The sequence below is a fragment of the Hevea brasiliensis genome, chromosome 17, assembly GCF_030052815.1.
Source record: "Hevea brasiliensis isolate MT/VB/25A 57/8 chromosome 17, ASM3005281v1, whole genome shotgun sequence".
Lineage (NCBI taxonomy): Eukaryota > Viridiplantae > Streptophyta > Magnoliopsida > Malpighiales > Euphorbiaceae > Hevea > Hevea brasiliensis.
In genome coordinates, this window is record NC_079509.1 from 2,168,769 (window position 1) to 2,189,956 (window position 21,188).

General features: G+C 34.9%; 2 protein-coding genes across 5 annotated transcripts; both read right to left on the reverse strand.

Annotated features, from left to right (window-relative positions):
* Positions 1–7,553: 7,553 nt before the first annotated feature.
* LOC110639322 (lysine-specific demethylase JMJ30) lies at positions 7,554–11,729 on the reverse strand. Its single transcript, XM_021790220.2, has 6 exons — positions 10,895–11,729; positions 10,400–10,609; positions 9,627–9,761; positions 9,368–9,511; positions 8,332–8,424; positions 7,554–8,084 (listed from the first exon to the last, which is right to left on the reverse strand). The coding sequence occupies exons 1-6, from the start codon at positions 11,369–11,371 to the stop codon at positions 7,908–7,910; spliced, it is 1,236 nt and encodes a 411-aa protein (XP_021645912.2). The 5' UTR covers positions 11,372–11,729; the 3' UTR covers positions 7,554–7,907.
* A 5,603-nt stretch (positions 11,730–17,332) lies between these two features.
* On the reverse strand, positions 17,333–20,402 carry LOC110639329 (ETHYLENE INSENSITIVE 3-like 3 protein). Of its 4 annotated transcripts, XR_009145475.1 has the most exons (4): positions 20,061–20,396; positions 17,754–19,685; positions 17,582–17,658; positions 17,333–17,463 (listed from the first exon to the last, which is right to left on the reverse strand). XR_009145475.1 is itself a non-coding variant. In XM_021790243.2 (3 exons), the coding sequence occupies exons 1-2, from the start codon at positions 20,093–20,095 to the stop codon at positions 17,784–17,786; spliced, it is 1,770 nt and encodes a 589-aa protein (XP_021645935.2). In that variant the 5' UTR covers positions 20,096–20,402; the 3' UTR covers positions 17,565–17,658; positions 17,754–17,783. The 4 variants fall into 4 exon arrangements, 3 of the variants coding, with proteins under 3 accessions (XP_021645935.2, XP_021645930.2, XP_021645925.2); XM_021790243.2 differs by lacking the exon at positions 17,333–17,463 and having other exon boundaries at positions 17,565–17,658; positions 17,754–19,518; positions 20,061–20,402; XM_021790238.2 differs by lacking the exon at positions 17,333–17,463 and having other exon boundaries at positions 17,565–17,658.
* Between the last annotated feature and the right edge of the window lie 786 nt (positions 20,403–21,188).

Sequence of the window (21,188 nt, forward strand, 5' to 3'; positions counted from 1 at the left end):
AGATATAGTTAGCAAGTACAATTGTCATGTTAGGAAGAGGAATGGAACCAGGGATAGAATAGTCAAGTTCTATTTTGGGTCAGATAAAAGAAATAAATGAAAGGACAACTTAAAGGGGGCAAAATAAAAGAAACATAGTTAAGATATAGGATAGGCTAAGTGTTATTCTTGGCAAGGTGAAAGACAAGGATGGATAACCCAAAATGGGACCACATTAGAGGTATGAAATCTAGTAATGTGATACTCATAGCATGATGTAGTTGAGGTAGTGCCAGGGGCTAGAATATAGAGCTTGGAGTTGCATGATTGGATCATACTCTATCTATTCCCTATCCCTAAAGTGGAGTAGATAGCAATGGGATAAGAACCATTTAAACTTCTAACAGTAGAAGGAAAGTTAGTTAAGGAATGCAACTAGAGCAAGTAAAAGTTATAGGATGTTCAATGATGTCTTGAATTGTCCTATCAGGCAGAGGAGCAAATTAATAAGTAATAAGTTAGATAAAAGTAAATCTAATAGTATAACTAGGCATGACAAGCAAAAGCGAAGGTGGAAAATGGTACATAGGCTTAGGTCATGAGTAGAGATTGTGAGATAGCAGTTATGGGGTCTTTGATCAAGGGTTAGATTAGCATTTTTAGTATGACTAATAGGGTCGAATGAAAATAAGTGACAGAATGATAGTAAGAGATAGAGTGGGAAGAGTATGTATGAGTGATAGTCATAAGTCACTGAAAAGTACAAGGATGAGAGTTATGACAGTAAGCATGATTGGAATCCATTTTGAAAGAGTCTATTAGTGAGAGGCATCTTATTGAATACAGTAAAATATAGGGCGGCAAAAGAGTTAAGGTAGGCATAAAAAGGTAAAAATGGAGTACAAATAGAGATAGAAAATCTTAAGATGATATGTCAGGCAAATTGATGGTATAACATAAGGATTGTTGTAATTGATATCTTATAGAAAGAGATGATGAAATTTCAGGGAGAGGACCATGAGATATAAATAGTGTGCTGAGGTCAGTAGGAGAAGATTTCTCTTTCTCTTTAAGTTTAGATCGTACTTTTAGCTCCGAAAGTCTACATAAGCAAGGGAAAAAAATGTTAAGATGACCTAGTATTTAAGAACCTGATGTTAAGTATGAAAGGACGAATAGAGTAGTGATAGAAATTAAGTTGAGTTAGTTTATCAGGGCTTGCAACCCTTCTAAACCATAAACTGGAGGAAATACTATGGGTAGATGAGTTTTAGTGGATGAAATTATAGCTGATGGCTAAATTTGAGGTGAAGTTTGGAAAGCTGTGGGCAGTATATGTGGTAATATTAGGGAGACTGGACACGTGAAGTATTTTGTTTAGAATTAAGGCATAGCACACCTTTCCTATAGCCATGTTAGTTCAAATAGAACTTATAGTTTTAAGGGCTCCTATCTAACCATGATGAGCGATTTCCTACAAAGGGTGATAGGGAATGATAACTTCTGATGGTCAAGTTGGAAAAGAAGATACAAAAAGAATTTTTTATGGTCAATCACAGGTGTTACATAATGTGAAGGATATGCTAGTAAGAACTAATCGTAAGGTTAGAATTTCAGAAGTGATGAAACTAGTAATCAAGATAAGACTAAGAAATAAAAAGTAGATTAAAATTGATGATGGGATGAACGTCCTTAAAGGAAAAAAGTACAAGAATTAGAGAGGACAAAGATTATAGAAAGAGTACAGCAGAGTGAAGGTTGTGAATTTGGATTTGCTAGTGATGACGCTCTTATGCAAGGTTCCAGGATATGTGTGCCCGACGTGGACAACCTCAGGAATGAGATCATGCAAGAGGCACACTATACACCCTACAGTGTCCACCCAGGCTCCACTAAGATGTACCATGATGTGAAGGATAGCTACTAGTGGAATGACATGAAGAGAAATATAGCAGACTTTGCGTCCAAGTGCTTGACTTGTCAGAAGGTGAAGTTTGAAAACCAAAGGCCATCAGGGAAGCTGCAAGAGCTCCTTATCCCCGAATGGAAGTGGAAAATGATCACGATAGATTTTGTAACTGGGTTGCCTCATACCACGCTGGGATATGATTCGATATGGTAATTGTAGATCATCTAACTAAATCAGCTCATTTCTTGTCTGTGCGAACCACATATTATGTTGCACAATATGCCAGGCTCTATATTCGAGAAATAGTCAGATTGTATGGAGTTCCTGCTTCCATTATATCTGACAGAGGGCCCCAGTTCACTTCTCGGTTTTGGAGGAAGTTGCAGGAGGCACTTGGCCCACAGTTAAACTTCAATACCGCCTTTCACCCTCAGATAGATGGGCAGTTTGAAAGGATAATTCAGACATTGGAAGATATGCTTCGTATGTGTGTCCTAGATTTTGGAGGTCAATGGGATGATCAGCTACCCTTGGTGGAGTTTGCTTATAACAACAGTTATCATTCCAGCATCGAGATGACACCCTATGAGGCACTGTATAGCAGAAAGTGTAGATCTCCATTGTGCTGGATGGAAATGGGAGAAGCGAAGGTGCATGATGTAGACTTAGTGCAATACACTTCTGAGATGATTACTTTAATCAAGGGATGATTGAAAACGGCTTTCAGTAGGCAAAAGAGTAATGCAGATCCCAGATGGAGGGATGTAGAGTTTCCAGTAGGCGATTACGTATTCTAGAAGGTTTCTCCGATGAAGGGAGTTATGAGATTTGGAAAGAATGGCAAGTTGGCACCTAGGTATATTGGACCTTTTGAGGTTACTGACAGAGTTGGAGCAGTTGCCTATCGGTTGGAGTTACCACCCAACCTTTCTTATGTTCATCCTATATTTCACATCTTCATGCTCAGAAAATACATACTTGATCCTTCTCATGTGCTACATCCGGATATAGTAGAGCTAAAAGAAGACTTGACGTTTGAGAAGCAACCAGTAGCCATAGTGGACTACCAAGTGAGGCAACTAAGATCGAAACAGATCCCTATGGTTAAAGTTTTGTAGAGGAGCTAGTCAGTGGAAGAATGCACCTGGGAGTCAGAACGGGACATGCGTAGCAAGTATCCTTATTTGTTCAATGTGTAATTCTGTTCTTTTATTCTGCCTTGTGTAAAAAATTCGAGGACGAATTTTCTGTAAGGGGGGAAGAATGTAACAATCCAAAATTTTAAATTATAAATAAAATAAAAATAAAATATTATGTTATTAATATTATGGGGTTCATTTGAATTTGTTTTAAAATAAATGAGGATAATTAAAATAAACAAAAATGAAAATGAATATTAAGTATAATATTAAGTATTTTGAAAGTTTAATTTAATAATAATAATAATAATAATAATAATAATAATAATAAAAGGACAACTTTAAGCTGTCTGTGTCGTGCATCTCCCCCCCCCTCACTTTCTCTCTCTCTCTCTCTCTCTCTCTCTCTCTCTCTCTTCTTTTCCTTTTCTTTATTTTCTTTTCTTTATTTTCTTTGCCATAACTTTCTTCTCCGATGATCATTTTTGACATTCTTGATATCAAAACGCTCCTTTCTTCATAGGCATCGTGTAGATACTAATTTTGCATAGTATCGTTTTCTGGTTTGTGCGAATCAAGCTTTAGAAGTTTTAGCCCATTTCGAATTTTGAGCTAGATTTCTTGTAAACCGTGAACCCTACCAAAAATTCGAGAGTACCAGAGTGCTCTCCTCGACGAAAGCTTCGCGGTAATACCCATTTTGAATTTTTCCGATACTGTTTTTTGGTGGGTTCCACTGAACTTCGCAGTATTTTTTCGAGTACTAAATGAGCTTAATAAATTCCATAAAAATTATGTACTAATCCCCATGTTGTGGGCTTCGCATAGGTGCCTTCAATTCGTGGAAATTCAATAGTTGCTTAGGTGTGCAATTTAGGGCCGGACAGACAGGCTACCAAAAAAGTTTCAGAATGGGATCAAAATTATAGGCTACCCCATCATTTTCAGACGTTTCGAACGCGTCTCCAAGGTCGGAATTGGCATAGGTAAACCCGAACCTTACTTTTTCTTAATTATCTAGTGCTTGATTACGATTAAAAATCTATAAAATATTCGTGGTAGGTTAGAAAATTATAATTCCTTTTGCATTAGCTTAATAATATTGCTAAGGATCGCGCGGCAAAATTTTAGAATTTTTAGAGGTCAATTGAGTAGTTTTTGCAAAAGGGTTAGTTGTAGGGACTAAATAGTAATTTTTCAAATATTAGTGGTTTACTGTTTGGATGGGCCCAGTAGGGGCCATGTAATGTGATTGAGTTGTGGTTGTGTAGCTTGTAGATATAGAAGTGTACTTTGAATCCTTTTTCAAGTTGGATAGGTCCTAAGTATAAGGGAGCATTTGCCGGATTTTTGGCACGACTTAGGGTGTCTTTGATCCTTTTTAAGCTTGTATTGAGTTAATAGTATTAAATAATTATAATAAAATTTTCAGGTGAGTCGGGACAGCCTTCTTCCTCCATCCAGCCGCCGAAGTGACCTCGGTTCAAGTCTGTGAATAAAATATTAATTTTAATTATAATTTTAATATTATTATATGTTCAAGCATACCTATGCATCACTTGTAAATATGTATCTATTTAGTTAAATACTAGGCACATTTTATATTACATTCTTAATTGATGAAGTGCCATATATGTTATTTATGGTAATTTGGACCGGTGTGCGTGCGTTGGCCTGGGTGTGGTGTGTGATATTGGATATGGTTAGGATGAGTAGACACGGCTTGAGAGACACTCGCCGGGACCCGATCTTTTTTGGATAAGTTGAGGTAGGCAGGGCTCGAGATGATTCCCTAGCCCTCGTATTTGGTTTATCAAGTGAAAGTCCGGCTTGAGAGACACTTGCTGGCAGAGATTGGATTAAGAGAGCTGTACAGGGGATTAGCTCCCATATATTTACTGTTTTAACATTATTGGGTATGTGAGTGCTCCAAATTGCTTCTTTGCTGTTATGATGTGATGTGTATGAAAATTTTGATGGTGTTGCATTCTACTCTTTAGGGTGCATTAGTTTTAGGTAGCTATAGGAATTGTAGTTAAAATTGGTATTTTACTCTCTGAGTCGAACGCTCACTCCTGTTCAACTTATTTTTTCAGGTTACAGGAAGTTTACTTATTGTGATTAACCAGCTCCTCTTCTTCGCAGGTCAATTAGTAATATCTAATGTATTTTGTACAATTTAGCCAAATTTTAGACTCGCATGTGTTAGGAGTATTTTAATCAATTTGATATTGTAATAGAATATTATGTTGAAATTGTAAGAATATTAAATGCATGTATGTGTGCGTGTAATTAGATTGGATGAGGGAGCTGAACTCCCATTTGATTTATGACATGATGAGTATGTGGAGGGTGAGCTGAGCTCCCCAAATGATTATATATTGTGTTTATAGGTCGGGCGAGTAAAAAACTTCTCGTTGTATGGTCCATGTTATGGCCAAATTCTGTCTGGTTGAATTCTTGAAATTGGGCCTAAAATGGACCTTAGGATTTGGTTAATGAATAGTTAGGCTTACTACGGGCCTCGAGGGCTTTATGTTAGCTAAGTTCTAGTGCCGATCCGACCCATAGGTTGAATCGTGACATAAACAGTTAATATTGATAATTAGTAAAATCAATTATTAGAATAGTTAGTGTTGAATACGCCGTGATGGAAGAGGTTTAGGTGGAGTATGTTGGACGGCTAAAACATAAAATTGAGTGGTCGATTTTGCCCAACAAAGAAAGATTAAAGACACAATTATTTAGTGCTCCCTTAGGATGGGATGGACTCCCTCTATACGACATCCTTGTAGATCGTCCTTCTTCAAAGATTTAATTTTGATGAAGACTCATGAATCTTCTGTCTCTAGTGATTTTGTAATCTAAAATTTTTTATTTCTTCGTGCTCTTTAATAGAATGAAAAAAAGGGAAATGTCACTGCATGTTAAAAAAAATGGCAGCATAAACACTTGTTTAGATGGGTGAAAGAAAGGGCAAGGGAGGATAAAGCAAAGAAATTAATATATATTTCATCTATTTATTTTTATTAGTGATTTAAAATTTTTGTATAATAATGAAAAAATCAATTAAATTATTTAAATTATATATAAAAAATACTTCTTAATTTAATTAAAATACCCTTTATCTCATCTAATTAAGAGAGAAATGAAGGTAATAACATGAGTTTTAGAAAATTATGAAAATAATTATTGTGTTTAGTAAAGATAATGGTAAAATTGAAAAAATTGATTAATACTGCTTAATCTTTTCAAGATAATAGATAATATCGGAGAAATCAACTTTTGAAAAGTACTCATAAAAGCAAATAGAATGAGTATTCTTTGGGCTTATTTATCAATATTAAATGTTATAATAGTTGTTTTATATGATAATTTAAAGCAGAACTGTTTAGTAAAAATAGTTGTTGGATTAGCAGTTAGATGTAAAAATAGTGATATCATTTTTCAACTCTAATAAAAACACTTTCCTAACCTCTAAAAATTATTAAATGTAAAGTTTCAAAAATGTGCAAGAATGATAGCTTTAAGTGTGTAAAAAATAAAATAATTTACCACTCTCATCTTTCTTTCTTACACCTTAAATTGAGGTGTATAACAAATTGAGATTTAAGAGGTAAAAGAGAATAAAATTTACTCTTATTTACTCTTACCATCTATCAACTCATTCACTTCTTTTTATACAAAAGTATATAAGTTATTTATCTCTCCTATCTCCACCCAAAATATAGTGTAAAAGGGCAAGTGAATGGATAAGGGAGAGACTTTCCTCATTAATCTCTCTTGGTAAACTTATATAAGTTAATGCAATCAATTTTTAATGCCTAGGGTAACAGGGGAAAGATGTTTCACATAGTATTGAATTAAGAAATTATTCGTGCTAATACACGTGATTATTAATAATTTTAAATTTTTTAATTTTAATATATAAAAATAATATAATGTTTTAAATTTTTTATTAATTATTTCAAATTTTATAAATGCCTTCTTTAGAGGTATTTGAGATTGCGATTCTACCCACCTTTTACAGCTTGATAAAATTATTTAATTATTTTAAAATTCTTATAATTAAAATTTAATAAAATTAATTTTAATAATATTTAACAATATTTAAGATAATTTTTAATATTCGCTCCACCTCTTGAGAAAACGACAGCTGAACCAATTACAATTGAGATTTTCAGCTACAAATACCACCATCCACCAAGGTTCAAACCAACGAGTTAAGAGGGGAATTCTCCGACTTCAGACAACTAACTTGATCATCCAAGGCCTTATGGTGAGGAACCTCCTTCCCCACCATAATTATGTTCATTGCATACACATTTTACATGGCGTACATCCCAGAGCCCACCAAAAGAAACGCCACAATTACTAATTAATTTTTTGGTGCAAGGTAAATTCTCTTTATTACCCATTAATTGTTATATGCGTCGATTGCTTCATTCCTCCTGGTCTAAATAGCACAAAAAAGCAGTTAAAAAAAAGGGGGAAAAAAATAACAATAAAGACAAGACGCTCAGAACTAATAATAAAATCAGATCAACCTCCATTACTCCAGTATCACAATGGAAACAGAATCTCTTCCATAGGAGACATGAGTACGAGATCACAATAGAAAGGTGGACTCCCACTTTTGCTAACTTAAAATATTGCAGACTATGTTAATAGTTTCTATCACCAAACTTCCTATGATTAAATCATCACCAATCCCTTGGCTTAACAACAGTCATATGCATTTTCTATAATTGTCGATTAACCCGCTTTTGGTCTCTCAGTACAAAAATGTACCTCCGATATTTTTGCAGTACACCCAGTTGATATCTTAGCACTATGCTAGGTAAAATCATAGCATGAAAACACTAACATCATGACACGCCTCAACTTCCTGAGTCGCTCCACCAAAAGCTAACCGAGAAACTCGTTGTCAGAGATCGGACATAGTGCCACCATTTTGGTGGGACGTAAATCATTTCCCCTTCTTCTAAAATGCAGTCCAGAAATTCTAAGTCACGCATATTTGGAAATTCTCTCTCGTCTACATTGTCCAGATCAACCTTCAAAAAGAATTTGTGAATATGGAATGTGAATATGGAAAAACATTCTAAAACATTGAAGAGAAAAATCATTTATATAATGGTCATCTCTATTTAGATAGAGTAGCAAAAGATTTCACATGCATAAATTGCTAGAGATTTATTCCACCATGCATCTATAGCATGAAATTCATGACAAGGATAAGAAAAATGCAAATTCATGCTGATAGTTCTAGAAAATGAAAGAACATCTCAAAAAAGCAGTTACCCGGCTGGAATTGCAAAGCATGGTTTCACTATATGGATAAAGTTCTGCAGACAACGAAGCAGGGTAAAGCCTAATATACTTTCTGCCAACAACCTGAAAATAACAAAAGTGATAATTGTCTAAGCAAACAATATGCTCATAAATCTATAGTATACTATTAATTATGTTGATACTATCTATTATCTACGCATGCAAACGCCAACGTACTAAAGTAGCAAAACAGAAAGAAACATGGTATAGTGAAATATTCAAACCCCAAAAATGATTACGGAGATAGATAAGCTATTCATAACAATACTCTTCAAACTGAAAAGTGAGAAAGGGATTGGGAGAACAGGGGGTAAAAACCATCATCAGCATCTGTCAAACAAGCAGATTAACTGTCTCTATCAAGTATCAACTGTCTCCATCATGGATTGAGATTTCAGATTTTCTAGAGGCATTGTCTACAACCGCATTCCAAAAATACAAGTGTCACCATAGCTATCTTAATTCATCCTTCCCTGTGAAAATATTGAAATGATGATTGCTCTAATGCAAATTTGTGCGACTAAGAGCAAGCCTGGCATGGTTGCTTGAGAAGGGCACAAACTTTTTGGTGAAGATGATCTCGCTTCCAGCAAGAATATTTCAAAGGAGAATATAATTGCAACTAAAAGGAGGGGCAAGCTTAGTAATATTCTTTGGAACTACTACATAAATTAGGGCGTCTGTCTGATAGGACTACTAATAACCGCTCTTGCATAAATTCATCATTAAGGAACTCCTAAACAGTTGGTACTTCAATGATCCAAATTACACATTTCTGCAACAAATAATATAGTAAAAAGATACGCAGAAGAAAGTATTATAAAAAGCACAACACCACATATGTACAAACAAGGAGACAAAACAGTGCCCCAAGAGCTTGGAGAGGAAAAAAATAAAATTCCATGAGCAGAATTACTAACAAAAGAGTAGAAACAAAATCAAAGCCAAAGATCCATGGTCAAATACAGATCCTGAAATGCACTATCATTATTCACATATTAAATACCTGCGCAAGTATATTATGGTGTGGATCATGGTGCAATGGTGTAACTGTCCCAGCTGGACCAAACCAAGCATTAAGAGATCTAAGCTCCCCACCACCAACAAAACAGTAGTCAGGAATGCAAATGTCATTCCTCAGCTCATTTATCTGCCATTTAAACATAACATACAACATTAATACCGGACAGATTTTCATGCATTAATCTACAATACTGAACTCTTTAAAAACATTCTAGATATCAATAAAAGAAACAAAAACACACCTGATCAAACAATGGATGCTGTGCAAGATAGGTGGGCACATCAGAAGAAGAACCACTGGACTGAATCCTCTCAAGAAACTGGGAAAACGTTATAAGTTCTTGTTTCCACTCTTGGCATAAATAGTTTTTCCCAACCTGCAAATAATTATAAATTCCCCAAATCACTTCTTGTAGAATAACACAGCCACCACCACCACCACCACCACCACCACCATCCCTCTTATATGCACTCACAAATAAATTTATATATGCATAATCAAGCATCATATAATCAACATCTCAATATGCAAATGCATGGCTTGCCAGAGGAATCAAGGTAAATCTATTGATATTAATGTTCTGCTGTTTAGCTTTGTGGTAACTTATAGGTTGATCGTGTTATATCCAGAACACTCATGAGTGTATGGGTGCATGGTTTGTCATATTTAAGTTTTGAGTTTTTAGCTCGAATTGTACAATTTGAACTTGTAAAAGAAAAAGGGAAAATCTTGCTTAAAAAAATTTTGAAAAATAAAAAAGGGCATTTGAAATTACATCTTTATAGAATGTACTTTAAATTCACGATCAAACAAAGCAATAATTTGTATTCATAAATCTTGTTTAAATTCAATGAATCTAAACAACCAAATATAATTTATATATTATAAATGCCAAAACTTGTATATCAAATTCAAACCCTTCATTCAAGTGAGTATCTATCCAAATGTAAAAAAGAGTAAACTAAAATGTAAACTCTTAAAAAAATTCATTCCAAGAAATGGAAGAAAAATCACCTCAACTGGAACCGTGCGTTCACCAGCAACCTTTTTGAGGTAATCCATGTCATTCCACTTTGTCCTGGCAGGCCAATGAGCCATACAATCACTAATTATAACAGGACAACCACATAAGAAATGTTCACGTAGAAAAGCCTCCAAAGATAGAGCAGATCTCTTCCCCACAATCTTGCTAGATAAGGACTTGGCAGGTAAAAAATGAAGCACCTGCAGATAGAAATAGAATACAAATACATTACATTCAGATAGAAATGGAATTCAAAGTACTCTTTATCTATTTGAAAAAACAATTGAAGTTATTCAATAGGTTACCAATTAAAATAATCATAAGAGTTATAAATGTTCGAATTTCAGAATTCTAAGATCATTTTCACGAATATTAGATATTCCATAATCATCATTTATAAACCATTAACATTCCAAAGAAATTAAAAAAAAAAAAAGAAAAGAAAAACGGCATTCTATACAGAAAGTATTGGAGACAAACCTCACCTCCGACTTCTCAAGCTCGGCTTCCCGAATCAATATAAGCTCCGATTTCTCACAACCCTCGCTTTGACCATTATTTTCTCTCGCTTTTACCGATATGATTTCAATAGCTGAATCCAAATCCTTCCTCAACAACATTCCTCCCATGATCAACCCCATATCCAAAACCCTAAGCGCATCCTTGAACTCACCGTTTCGATAATGGAACTTGGCCACGTAGAGACACGCCATTGCGTAGGCGTCCCGCCAGACGGGGAGAACAGAATGCCATGGACCAGAATGAAGCTGCTCCCAAGCCATCTCACGAGCGGCTTCCGCCGCTCGGAAGTCACCGGAGGCAGCGAGGGTGGCCATGCTAACGTAAGCGTAGCCTCCGTGAGAAGAAATGGATTGGAGGAGATTGGGGGATTCGGCGTCTAGGATAGGAGTGGCGAGCTGATCCGCCAAGGCAACGACAGCAGCAGCAGCAGCAGCGGACATGGGTACCGGTGACGGTGAGGGCAGTTGTTACAGAGCAAGTGTGAGGGATATTTTGGGCGAATGATTAGATGGGCGTGTTTAATGATTGGGAGGTTGGGATATTAATAAAGTGTAAGAGAGGAGATATTTAATATGGGATATTTCGTTTATTGGTATTATTCAATTTTCATGTCATGTTTTTCTGGTTTCAGTGTTCTCCGCGTCGTCCCATCTTCAACTTCACGAATTTGATTTTCAATTCATGGAAGAAACAAAGACATGAAATGAAGCAATGGGACCAAACAAGGCACTAACTGCTTGCTGCGTTTTGTCCCTCATTAGCCTCACCATGGTGATGTTAGAAACTAATGATATGAAGAGATATTTAGGAAGCAACTAAGTGCTTCCTAAATATCTCTTAAAACTAAGTGCTTCCTAAATATCTCTTAAATTGCTTCCTAAATATCTCTTCATATCATTAGTTAGAAGGTTTGGAATAGACAGCCAAAAAAAAAAATGTTTGGGGACAGGATTTCTGTCCACTTGTTTATGGTCATTTAATGATATTTTTCTAGAAAAAGTATTCAATGAGTAAAGTTTCGAAGAAAATATAAAATGAAAAATCTTTCTTCGGAGGTGTACTTTAAAGAGAGACTCTCTCTTTGCTGGTTTCTTTTCCTCTATATTCAGTTCTAATTTTCAATTGTTAAATTGTGAGCTTCTGTCTAGAGCTTCTTCTATTCTCTAGACAAAAGAAGGCTATTCCTCCCCAACTCAATTAGTGGGTTTTCCTCCCCACCAGTGATTTGGGTGTAAGCAGTGTTAAGTTCTTGATTTGTGCTTATTGATGGTTGTGGTGATAGTCGCAGTGATGACAATATACAAGTAGTGGTGATAATAATAGTAATGACCGAATAGTGATGGTAATAGTATTGATAATTAATAACTCAAGGTTAGGTAGGCTTACAAGATGCAGAAACGTGTTTTGATCTATGAGTATAGTCAGATTAACTTAGACTTAACTTGGCTACCTTACTGTTGTTTGATCTAAGTGGAGTTTCTTTGGGGATGGTTTTGCTGAGACATAATATGGGCTAAGGAAAGGTCTGATCTCCCTGTGAGAGGAAGACTTGTATTTATAGAACTAGGGAACCAATATTTACTTGATACGTATAAAGTGTGCGCAAGTGGGTTGTCCCAATCACTGACGACTATGTCATAGTTGAATCAAGTTGTTTAATAAATCATGATTATTCTGACAATCTTCGGCTATGATAGGAAGGGTTAGTTAGTTGGTTAAGACTTACGAGTGGTTCATAAAACTGGTTTTCCTTTGGGGAAGGAACTTCCAACTCCTTCTCACAGAAACGTCCCCACTCAAACTAGTCGGCGGGAGCATGAAGTGCTCGGACTCTTGCCTAGACTCCATGCTCATGTTTCCTTAAGTTGTAATAGCTATTTTCCTAGTTTATTCTAATTGTTATTTTGTTATTCAATCGATTGAGTGGTTTTTTCGGCTACCTGTCTCCATGGCTTTCTTAATTGATGGATCATGGCAATACTAACCTCTTAATGACCACACCGGTGACTCTTTCAACATTCTGCTAGGCAATCCAACTGGTTTCAGTGGGGCATGATGGAGTAGGTGTCTTATTCGATCCGGGTATTAAGACTAAATTACCCCAAGACAACTCGGTAACGATACAGTTAGGCCTAGATGAATGAAGTCGACTGCTTATGCATCTTGGTAAAATGTTAAGAATCCAAGGCTATTGTATATGAGTTCAAGGGGCTCTCTCTCTATCTCACATTAGACAAGCACTCTTTACACTTTGGTATTTAGAGCCATGTATACGTTTCACTGTAGATGTTGTATACGCGCTCTTCATCCAGAGTCCTATTCTAATTATAATGTATCAACAATAAATAAAAAATAATAATAATGATTACATCTATTTTTATATGTAATGATCATTACGTTATTTTAAATAAAATTAATTATATTACGTAATTTTATTACATAAAATTTTTTTGTATAACTAATCAATTATATAATATAATTACGATTATATTACAACTTTGATTACATTATACCAAACATAGCTTTATTATATTTGAAAAAAAATATATTTATATAGAATGATTTTTATTTTTTAATATAATCGAATTCATTTTATGGCTGGTGTTCCTTGTGCATATTCACACAATCAAAATGGCCTTATAATTACGTATATGCATATATGAGCAAAATTCAGATAAATGCCTAGAAATTTGGGACTGCTTTTATTATTCATAATCTCACTATATGTCGTGTTTGTGGGAATGAGGCGAGATAACCACTAAGACAGTGGCCTAATTGGTTCAAACGTGTTCATCCGCCTGTTTAATTCATCATGTACAATTATTTTAGTATGTAAATTTAACTTTGACTTTTGGGTAGATTAATTTTTTTAGTAGGAATTTAGGGGGAGGAATTTGAACCTGAGTCTGTAAAATAAATTATACATATTCAGTCACCCGATCAAATTAAGCAAAGCCTTATATATCACAACTTATATATATATATATAAACCAGAATATCAGCAGTCGATCAGTGACTCCAAAGACAATAACTAACACATAGATAGTACCATTTTTTTGCATTTGAAAAAAAGTGGTAAGGGAAAAATTGAACTTGTAATCCATTTTCATTTTCATTGGAACAGTTTGGTTATAATTGGGCCAATTTAATATATTTAATAATGAACTAATCAAAGAGATTATAGACTGGTCTAAAACATAGTTTCTGAATCCCACTCCCCAATTCCCCTGCTAAAAAATAATCATAGGGGGAAATTTTGATAAAAAATGTTCTTCCTCTTTTATTCTAGGCTCAGCATGAACTCCACAATCATCTAATAAAAACTCAATAGAAAAGCAAAAGTGGGCTCGAAGAATGCATGTATAAGAAGAAAACTTCACATGATAAACTGAAATCAACAAAAAAAATAACTTAACTCATTTAAGCCTGGCCCTTTCTGGTATCCATAATTTTTTTTTTAAATAAAAAGGAAAAAAAAAAAAAGAAAAAAAAAGGGAAAGAAAGAGACCACAGAGAACGCTATCCTAAATCAACCTATGAGTTATACACAATGTGCCAATGTATCAGTAGAGGTGATAAAGAGATAAAACTCATGAGAAACCCAGTACTAATAAGTGCGAAGATCCATCAAAAGAGGGTTTTTACAAAGCTTATGGTCTTATGGGGTTGTCATTGTGGTGAAGAGGGTCTGGTCCAGTTGGCACTTCCCTCGCCGAGTCCTTTGCAACTATAGTTGAAGCTCCCTTCCCCAAACTCTTAACTAGATGGCTTTCAATATCCTATATTCAAAGAAAACGAAACAAAGAAACCATTTAAAGGAATAAGCTTGAAAAGAGAGTTAAAAAGTTAATAAGAGAGATCAAAAGAAAGAGAAAAGTATATCCATTTCAATAATGAATCTCTAATAGAAAAAGGCGCAAAATGTCTATCTTTTTCTTTTCTCTGTTGTTCATTTTCATTATTTATGGCATGAGGTTTTAAAAGCTATAGTCTTTCGTCAATACCTGTGTGGCTGTGGCTGTAGCTGTAACTGTAACTGTATCATGTTCTGCTACACCACCCTGTAAACCTGAGCACGCCGTGGTTAAGGCAAGTTAAGCAAAACTCCAAACGATGGATATATATATATATATATATATAGAGAGAGAGAGAGAGAGAGAGAGAGAGAGAGAGAAGGAGCTTACGGGTACGAGAAGAATGGACAAAGGATATAAAAACCACCATGAAAATGACCACGGAGATTGAAAATCTTGATAGAGGTTTTCCAGACGCCATTTTTATGATACTGGCCGCCGGAAGCTGCAAGCAACACAGAAAGAGATCGTTTTGAAAAAGAGAGAGAACAGGCAAAATATACAAACATGAAATGAAACCCCTTTTGAATGCTATATGCTATTTTGATAAGCACGGTGATGCTGACGCAAATGCGGCTGGCGAGTGGACGATTTCTTTTTTCTTCCTAAATATATCGACATATCACCCCTGTTCAAGAAGGTAAATTCCAAGCTTCATATTTTGGGTTTCTTCCCAAAAAGACATATATGACCTTTTAAAACTGATAATATTATCAGTTGAACCGTGGAAAATAGTGATGCTGAGCAGGGATATAGTTGTCTTGAGGAGAATAAGGACCATTTCATTGTTTACAGTTGGCACATGCGGCGACGGACATCCTCGTACGGCCAGTGGCGGCGTAGGAAGTGCCGTCTAACCGATAATTTATATAATACAATTGATTATTTGATATGGCATTCGATATGAAATATGATGAATCAAATTAGGATCGATGGTTTTTGTTCGAAGGGTTGGAAATCTGAGACCACATTGAGGAATTTCTCTCGCTTTTATTTTTAATTTAATTTTAGTTTGATTTTAATTCAATTCATCTAATTTATTTAAAATTAATTGTTAATTTTTTAAAAATTTTTTAAAAAATTAAAAATTTAATTTTAACTCAAATCAAATCAAATTAAGTTAAAATTAAACTGATGCAAATTAATTTAATTTTAATCTAATTTTAATTAAGTTAATTTTAATCTGGAGTGCCAAATTTGCCTTAACTAATTTTTTTAATTTATTTAATTCAAATGAAATTTTAAATTTCGAACTTATAATTTTAAAAAACTCTCTTTAACTGACAAATTATTTCCGTTGATCTTTATCTGCTATGGGACAACTAGGTTATCATGACCTTCCTTTGACATAGTTGACTTATTTAATTAGCATTCATATAAATTTTATGTGTATTAAATATTAATAAAACTTACATAATTAATAGCTCCTAAAGTTCGATGAGACCGCCAAATGGAAGTTTGTACATTTTTAGTGGAAATTCTAGAATAGTTTTATTATATTTTTTTCGATGAATTGTGAAAGTCCCAGACAAAAAGTATAAGCCTTAGGCCAAGCGTTGGCTTTCAACAATACTAACAATTGGTTTCCACTTCCAGTATTCCCCAACAACAGATTGCTTTTACAAGAAAATTCAATACTTGAGATCCCACATCTCCTAAAGCCTGCAGTGTCACTCCATGCTTCAAAAACTTTCAATCACAAGTTAACAACGTTTTCTCCATACTGGAATGGAAATTTTTAATTGATCTTTAGAAAACTTAAGCATACCAAAGCACATCGCATGGATAAAAAAGGAGACAAAAAGGCTAAAATAGTTTGTCAAAATGAACAACTAAGCTAATGCAGTGCAGACCAAGTATGAAGAACAGAGGTGCCAAATCTGCATGTGAAAGTAGGAAACAACAATGTGTAAACTAAATCTCATAATATCAGCATAAATCTAAATGATAAAAAAAGTCTACCAGCATAAATCTCATAATATCAACTTCCCTGACGTAGTCCTGCTCAGAAGGCCTTCTCACGAGTACAAAGTAACAGTTTCCATATCCCCCTTCCCATCGCATTTCTATCAAACTAAATGCAAACCAGATTTTTCAAGCACTTCTTTTCTCTTAAAGTGTGTTTGGTATTGTAAATTGACATAGTAAGGACTGGTCATCAGCGGAGAGATGATGGATGAGATGTTTTGGTTAGACAAAGTTAAACCAGCTAGCAAATTCAGTTAACACAACATCAGTTTGAAAGCTTGCTCAGTCTGGGACTGGGTAACTGAACCATGAGCACCCTTACACTCAAGGATACCACAAATTTGTAATATTCTGAATTTCTGATGATTATACTTTTGCTCAATATCAGCAAAAGCATAGCATCAACCTATGCTGACAAACTATTCACTCTCCTGCAGCAAGCCCAGTTCAGCCTTATGAACAAAACCAGTATAAAAATTTTGCTCATTCAACAATCAATCAATGCAGTTAAATGAAGAAGAAACATATATGGCAGAAATTAAATGTACATTGGAACAAAAAGGCAAGACACAATCAGGATACCAACTAAAAAACTCATCTTGACCAAAGCTAATGAGAAATATCATAATTTTGTCATTTATCCAGTCCAACAGATCATTTCATTTACATCAATTCCTCAATTGTCCTTCTCTGAGGATAACTCCAGGCAACTACGAAAAAAATAAAAATATTTATAAATCTTTTCATTTCCCTGATAATGTGAATGAGTTATGGGAAAGAAAAAGGTTTTTTTTTTTTTTTTGGGAAGAAGAAGAGACAGGAACTTTCAGTCTAGAAATGCACATGTACTTATATATTGACAACCACAATGTCAGCATATCCAGTTGCTGCATTTTCAGCAGTCCCTGAACCATAAAAAGATAAATATCAGACTTGGATGATCAAAAATTAAAAATGGACATAAAATTTGGATCAGAGATTAGAGTGAAGTATCACTTACACTATAAATCTGAAATATCAATAGTGAAAACTATGCACCAAAGCATTGGATCAACTCATCATCAAGTAAGAATTCATCAATTTCAAAATTATATGGACTGGGGAGTCCTCCGAATTCTAACGACAAGCTATGTAGTGGAGGCGGAGACCCAAAAGGTCTATCCTTAATCAAATGATGCAACTCTCCTACAGTGATCTCATTTCCATCCTTATGTAAAGCTGATACGTGGCCTCCATAATCTTGTGATCTGATCTGTGGTGCATCCATTGTGACATGAGACCGCTGTGCATCATGAGTAGGCCCATAGTCAACAGATGGATTATAGATATCGTAAGCAGATCCATGATGCAACCCTGAATTTTGTAAGTCTGAGAAAAACATGGAGCTTCCATCTGCATGCATGCTCCCCATAGAATCAACATTGGCAGGGGGAACGGCAGGAAAGTAGTTAAATTCAGATGGTGGTAGACTGGATCCACTTTCAAGGCCTTTCTTCCAAGGCCTCAAACCAGTAGTTGTATCATTTTCCTGTTCAGTGCCATTAATCTGATATTTCACAGCTGATAAATCAGTAGTGTTTATATCAGGCACAGTATTTATAGGCTCCTCAGCAAATGAACGCTTACTAAGAGATGGTCCAGACTGTTGATCAGCATGGCTAGATTTCCCACGAAGCCTCTTTCGCCTTGGTTGCTTTTCCCCTTGATCCTTATCTTCGACAGCTTGGAGATTGTCATTTTGAACACTGCTTGGTGGCTCCACTTCCATTGCTGTATTTCTCCTGTTATCTTTTGATGAAACAGAACCAATACCATCATCAGTAGCATCAACATCATAATCACTGTCACTGCTAATGGCAGGTCGCTTCTTTTCACCATGTCCACCTTGAGGCGTTTCAGTTATACCAGAAGTGCCATTATCACTGCTAGGCTGTTGAATGAGGGATTCCTCTCGACTCAAGACACTCAACCAAATTGCACTCTCCTTTGCGGTCATTTTATCCTGTAAGCATTTTGACTGGCGGACATGCCTCCGGATTTTTGCAATATCAGGTGACATGTGCTTTATTACAGCTGATAATACCCCAACTTTCCACATCTTCTTTAAATCATGAGGTTTCTTATAAGGAGGACTCTGACCTTGGGGTAGTCCTAACTTTAACCACCATTCTTCGTTCCCAGTTGGCCACCAAGGTGGTGGAACTCCTTTCTCTAAAGGATACTTCCTTTGAGGGGGATCACAATGCTGCATTAAAGAAGACAAGAGAGATCCCAAAGTTGCATCTTGCAGGTCTTGAAGAATACTTTGGGAGTTTCCATTTCGATTTTTATCTGCCTCAACCATGGCCAAACACTCAGCTTCATATTTTGCTATGGCTGCTGGCCCATTCTTATCAAACTTTACCTTTTCTTTCCACCAAGCTCTTATATTATCAGATGAACCACTTACCGGCTTACCCTTCTCAGGAATGATCCCATACACAAATCCACGTGCTTTGCACACTTCCATTAGTTTCAACATATACTTGAGAATTCCATCTTGGGCTCTTGACATTTTCTTCCTCCGTGCCTGATCAGAGGTCTGCTTGGGCTTTTGCTTCTCTGCAGCTTGTTGGGCTGCAAACTTCTGTCTTTCCTTAATCCTTTGGAGCTTGATTCGATCCTTCCACATTCTCTTCTCCAACTCTTCAGCTTCAATTTCTTCATCACTAACATCTTTCTCTGCAATGTTGTCACACCTGATGTCGTCGACTTCAATATCGGAACTGTCAACCAATGAATCAGCAAACATCAGACAGGGCTCTAGCATTCAATAAACAATAGTCCACCTTGTTACCAAGAACGTATAATCCGTCTCTATATGAGAAGGAGATGGGGAAGGGCAGTATTCATCTAATATTCTCACTGACCAAGCACGGAAAATTTAGGACTCCTGTATATTTCCTAAATTTTCTCAGCAAACCAAATAATTGCAAACATTCTGCTGAATAAAAGCCATCAATATACTAAATCAGAATCCATCTTAGTCATAGTCCCAAATTAGATAATAATAATAATACCAACAATTTCCTCCAAAGGGTTTGCATCGAGGCAAACAAAACTTATACACAATAGCCACTGCTATTTTCCATCGCAAAACAACCCGCTTCTTAAAAGAATGTCCAAAATAAATAAAAGCAGCACAAAATTTGTAAATTTACATAGAAATAAATCATTTGCGAATGAAATTGCTATTGATGGAACAGATAAAAAAATAGATCTTTTTGGGCAAATAATGAAATGATTTAAGAAAAATAGAAATCGGTACCTGATATCAGCTCCAATCTCTTCCAACTCACCCATCAAATATTGCAAAAGAATGGAAACTAAATGTGAAAAATACGAAACCCTACAATTTGGGAAATGAAATTGCTGCGTTATGGTAGAAGACGACCATAAGTATCGATGCTCCTCAATTTCAACAGAGAGATAAGAGAAGAAATGGACCCAATATGTATTTTGTGCCAGAGAAATTAAAAAACAAACACTTTTGCCAAATTCAATGAACAAAAATTTAATAAGAGTCGAGAGAGAGAGAGAGAGAGAGAGAGAGAGAGAGAAGGGGAGGAAAGTGGCGGATGAGGATGAGGGTGGCGGCCAAAAAGAGTCCAAAGTGGGCGAAAACACCTCAAAGCTTGCCAATTTAGAAGGAGAAATCACCTGCGATCACGTCTACATAAAAGGTATACTGCCATACACGTCAGCCATGATGACATTCTCTTCACTATTCACGCGGCTGCTCATCACCGTTTTGACCCGTAAAAATTAAATTATTAAATAAATTTAATTTATTTCCACCACCTTTTATATTTATGTAAAATTTATTTTTAATATTATAAAAAAAATACTTTTTTAATATTTTATTTATTTTTAAGATGCGTTGCATGTTTGTTTATAGTCGTATTTTAATTTTTTATATGCATAATTTTAAAAAAATTTCAATGTTAGTTAATTAATATATTTTAAAATATTTTGAAATTTTTTTTTACTTTTTTAAGAATTAATATATTATATAAAAAATTAAAATATTTTAAAATTAATGAAGGTTATAAAATATATACATATATACACTATCAATCTTAAATTAAGACTCCAAAGTATATATAAATGCAATCACCTCAGATTTTAACTATATATATGCTGTATCAATCTGCATTAATTATTTACCTATTACGTATATTTTATATAATAAACACAATAAAAATTAAAATATTATAAATTATTTAAGGCATAATAATTTATCATTAAAAATATAAAAATAGATTATAAATAAATTATACATATATATTAAATAATTATTAATTATTGTAAAAATATTATTTTTCTTTTAAAATATATTTTCATCTTATCGAGTTAAAATATAATTTTAGCTATTTCTTATTTTAACGGTTGAAAT

What these genes read in the sequence shown, in the direction of transcription:
- LOC110639322 (XM_021790220.2), bottom strand. Translation starts at nt 11,371, where the DNA reads ATGTCCGCTGCTGCTGCTGCTGCTGTCGTTGCCTTGGCGGATCAGCTC. An exon ending in AGCATCCATTGTTTGATCAG is followed by an intron (nt 9,512 to 9,626) that starts GTGTGTTTTTGT and finishes TTTAAATGGCAG; the next exon opens with ATAAATGAGCTGAGGAATGA. An exon ending in ACCATAATATACTTGCGCAG is followed by an intron (nt 8,425 to 9,367) that starts GTATTTAATATG and finishes TGTTATTTTCAG; the next exon opens with GTTGTTGGCAGAAAGTATAT.
- LOC110639329 (XM_021790238.2), bottom strand. Translation starts at nt 19,562, where the DNA reads ATGCTAGAGCCCTGTCTGATGTTTGCTGATTCATTGGTTGACAGTTCC.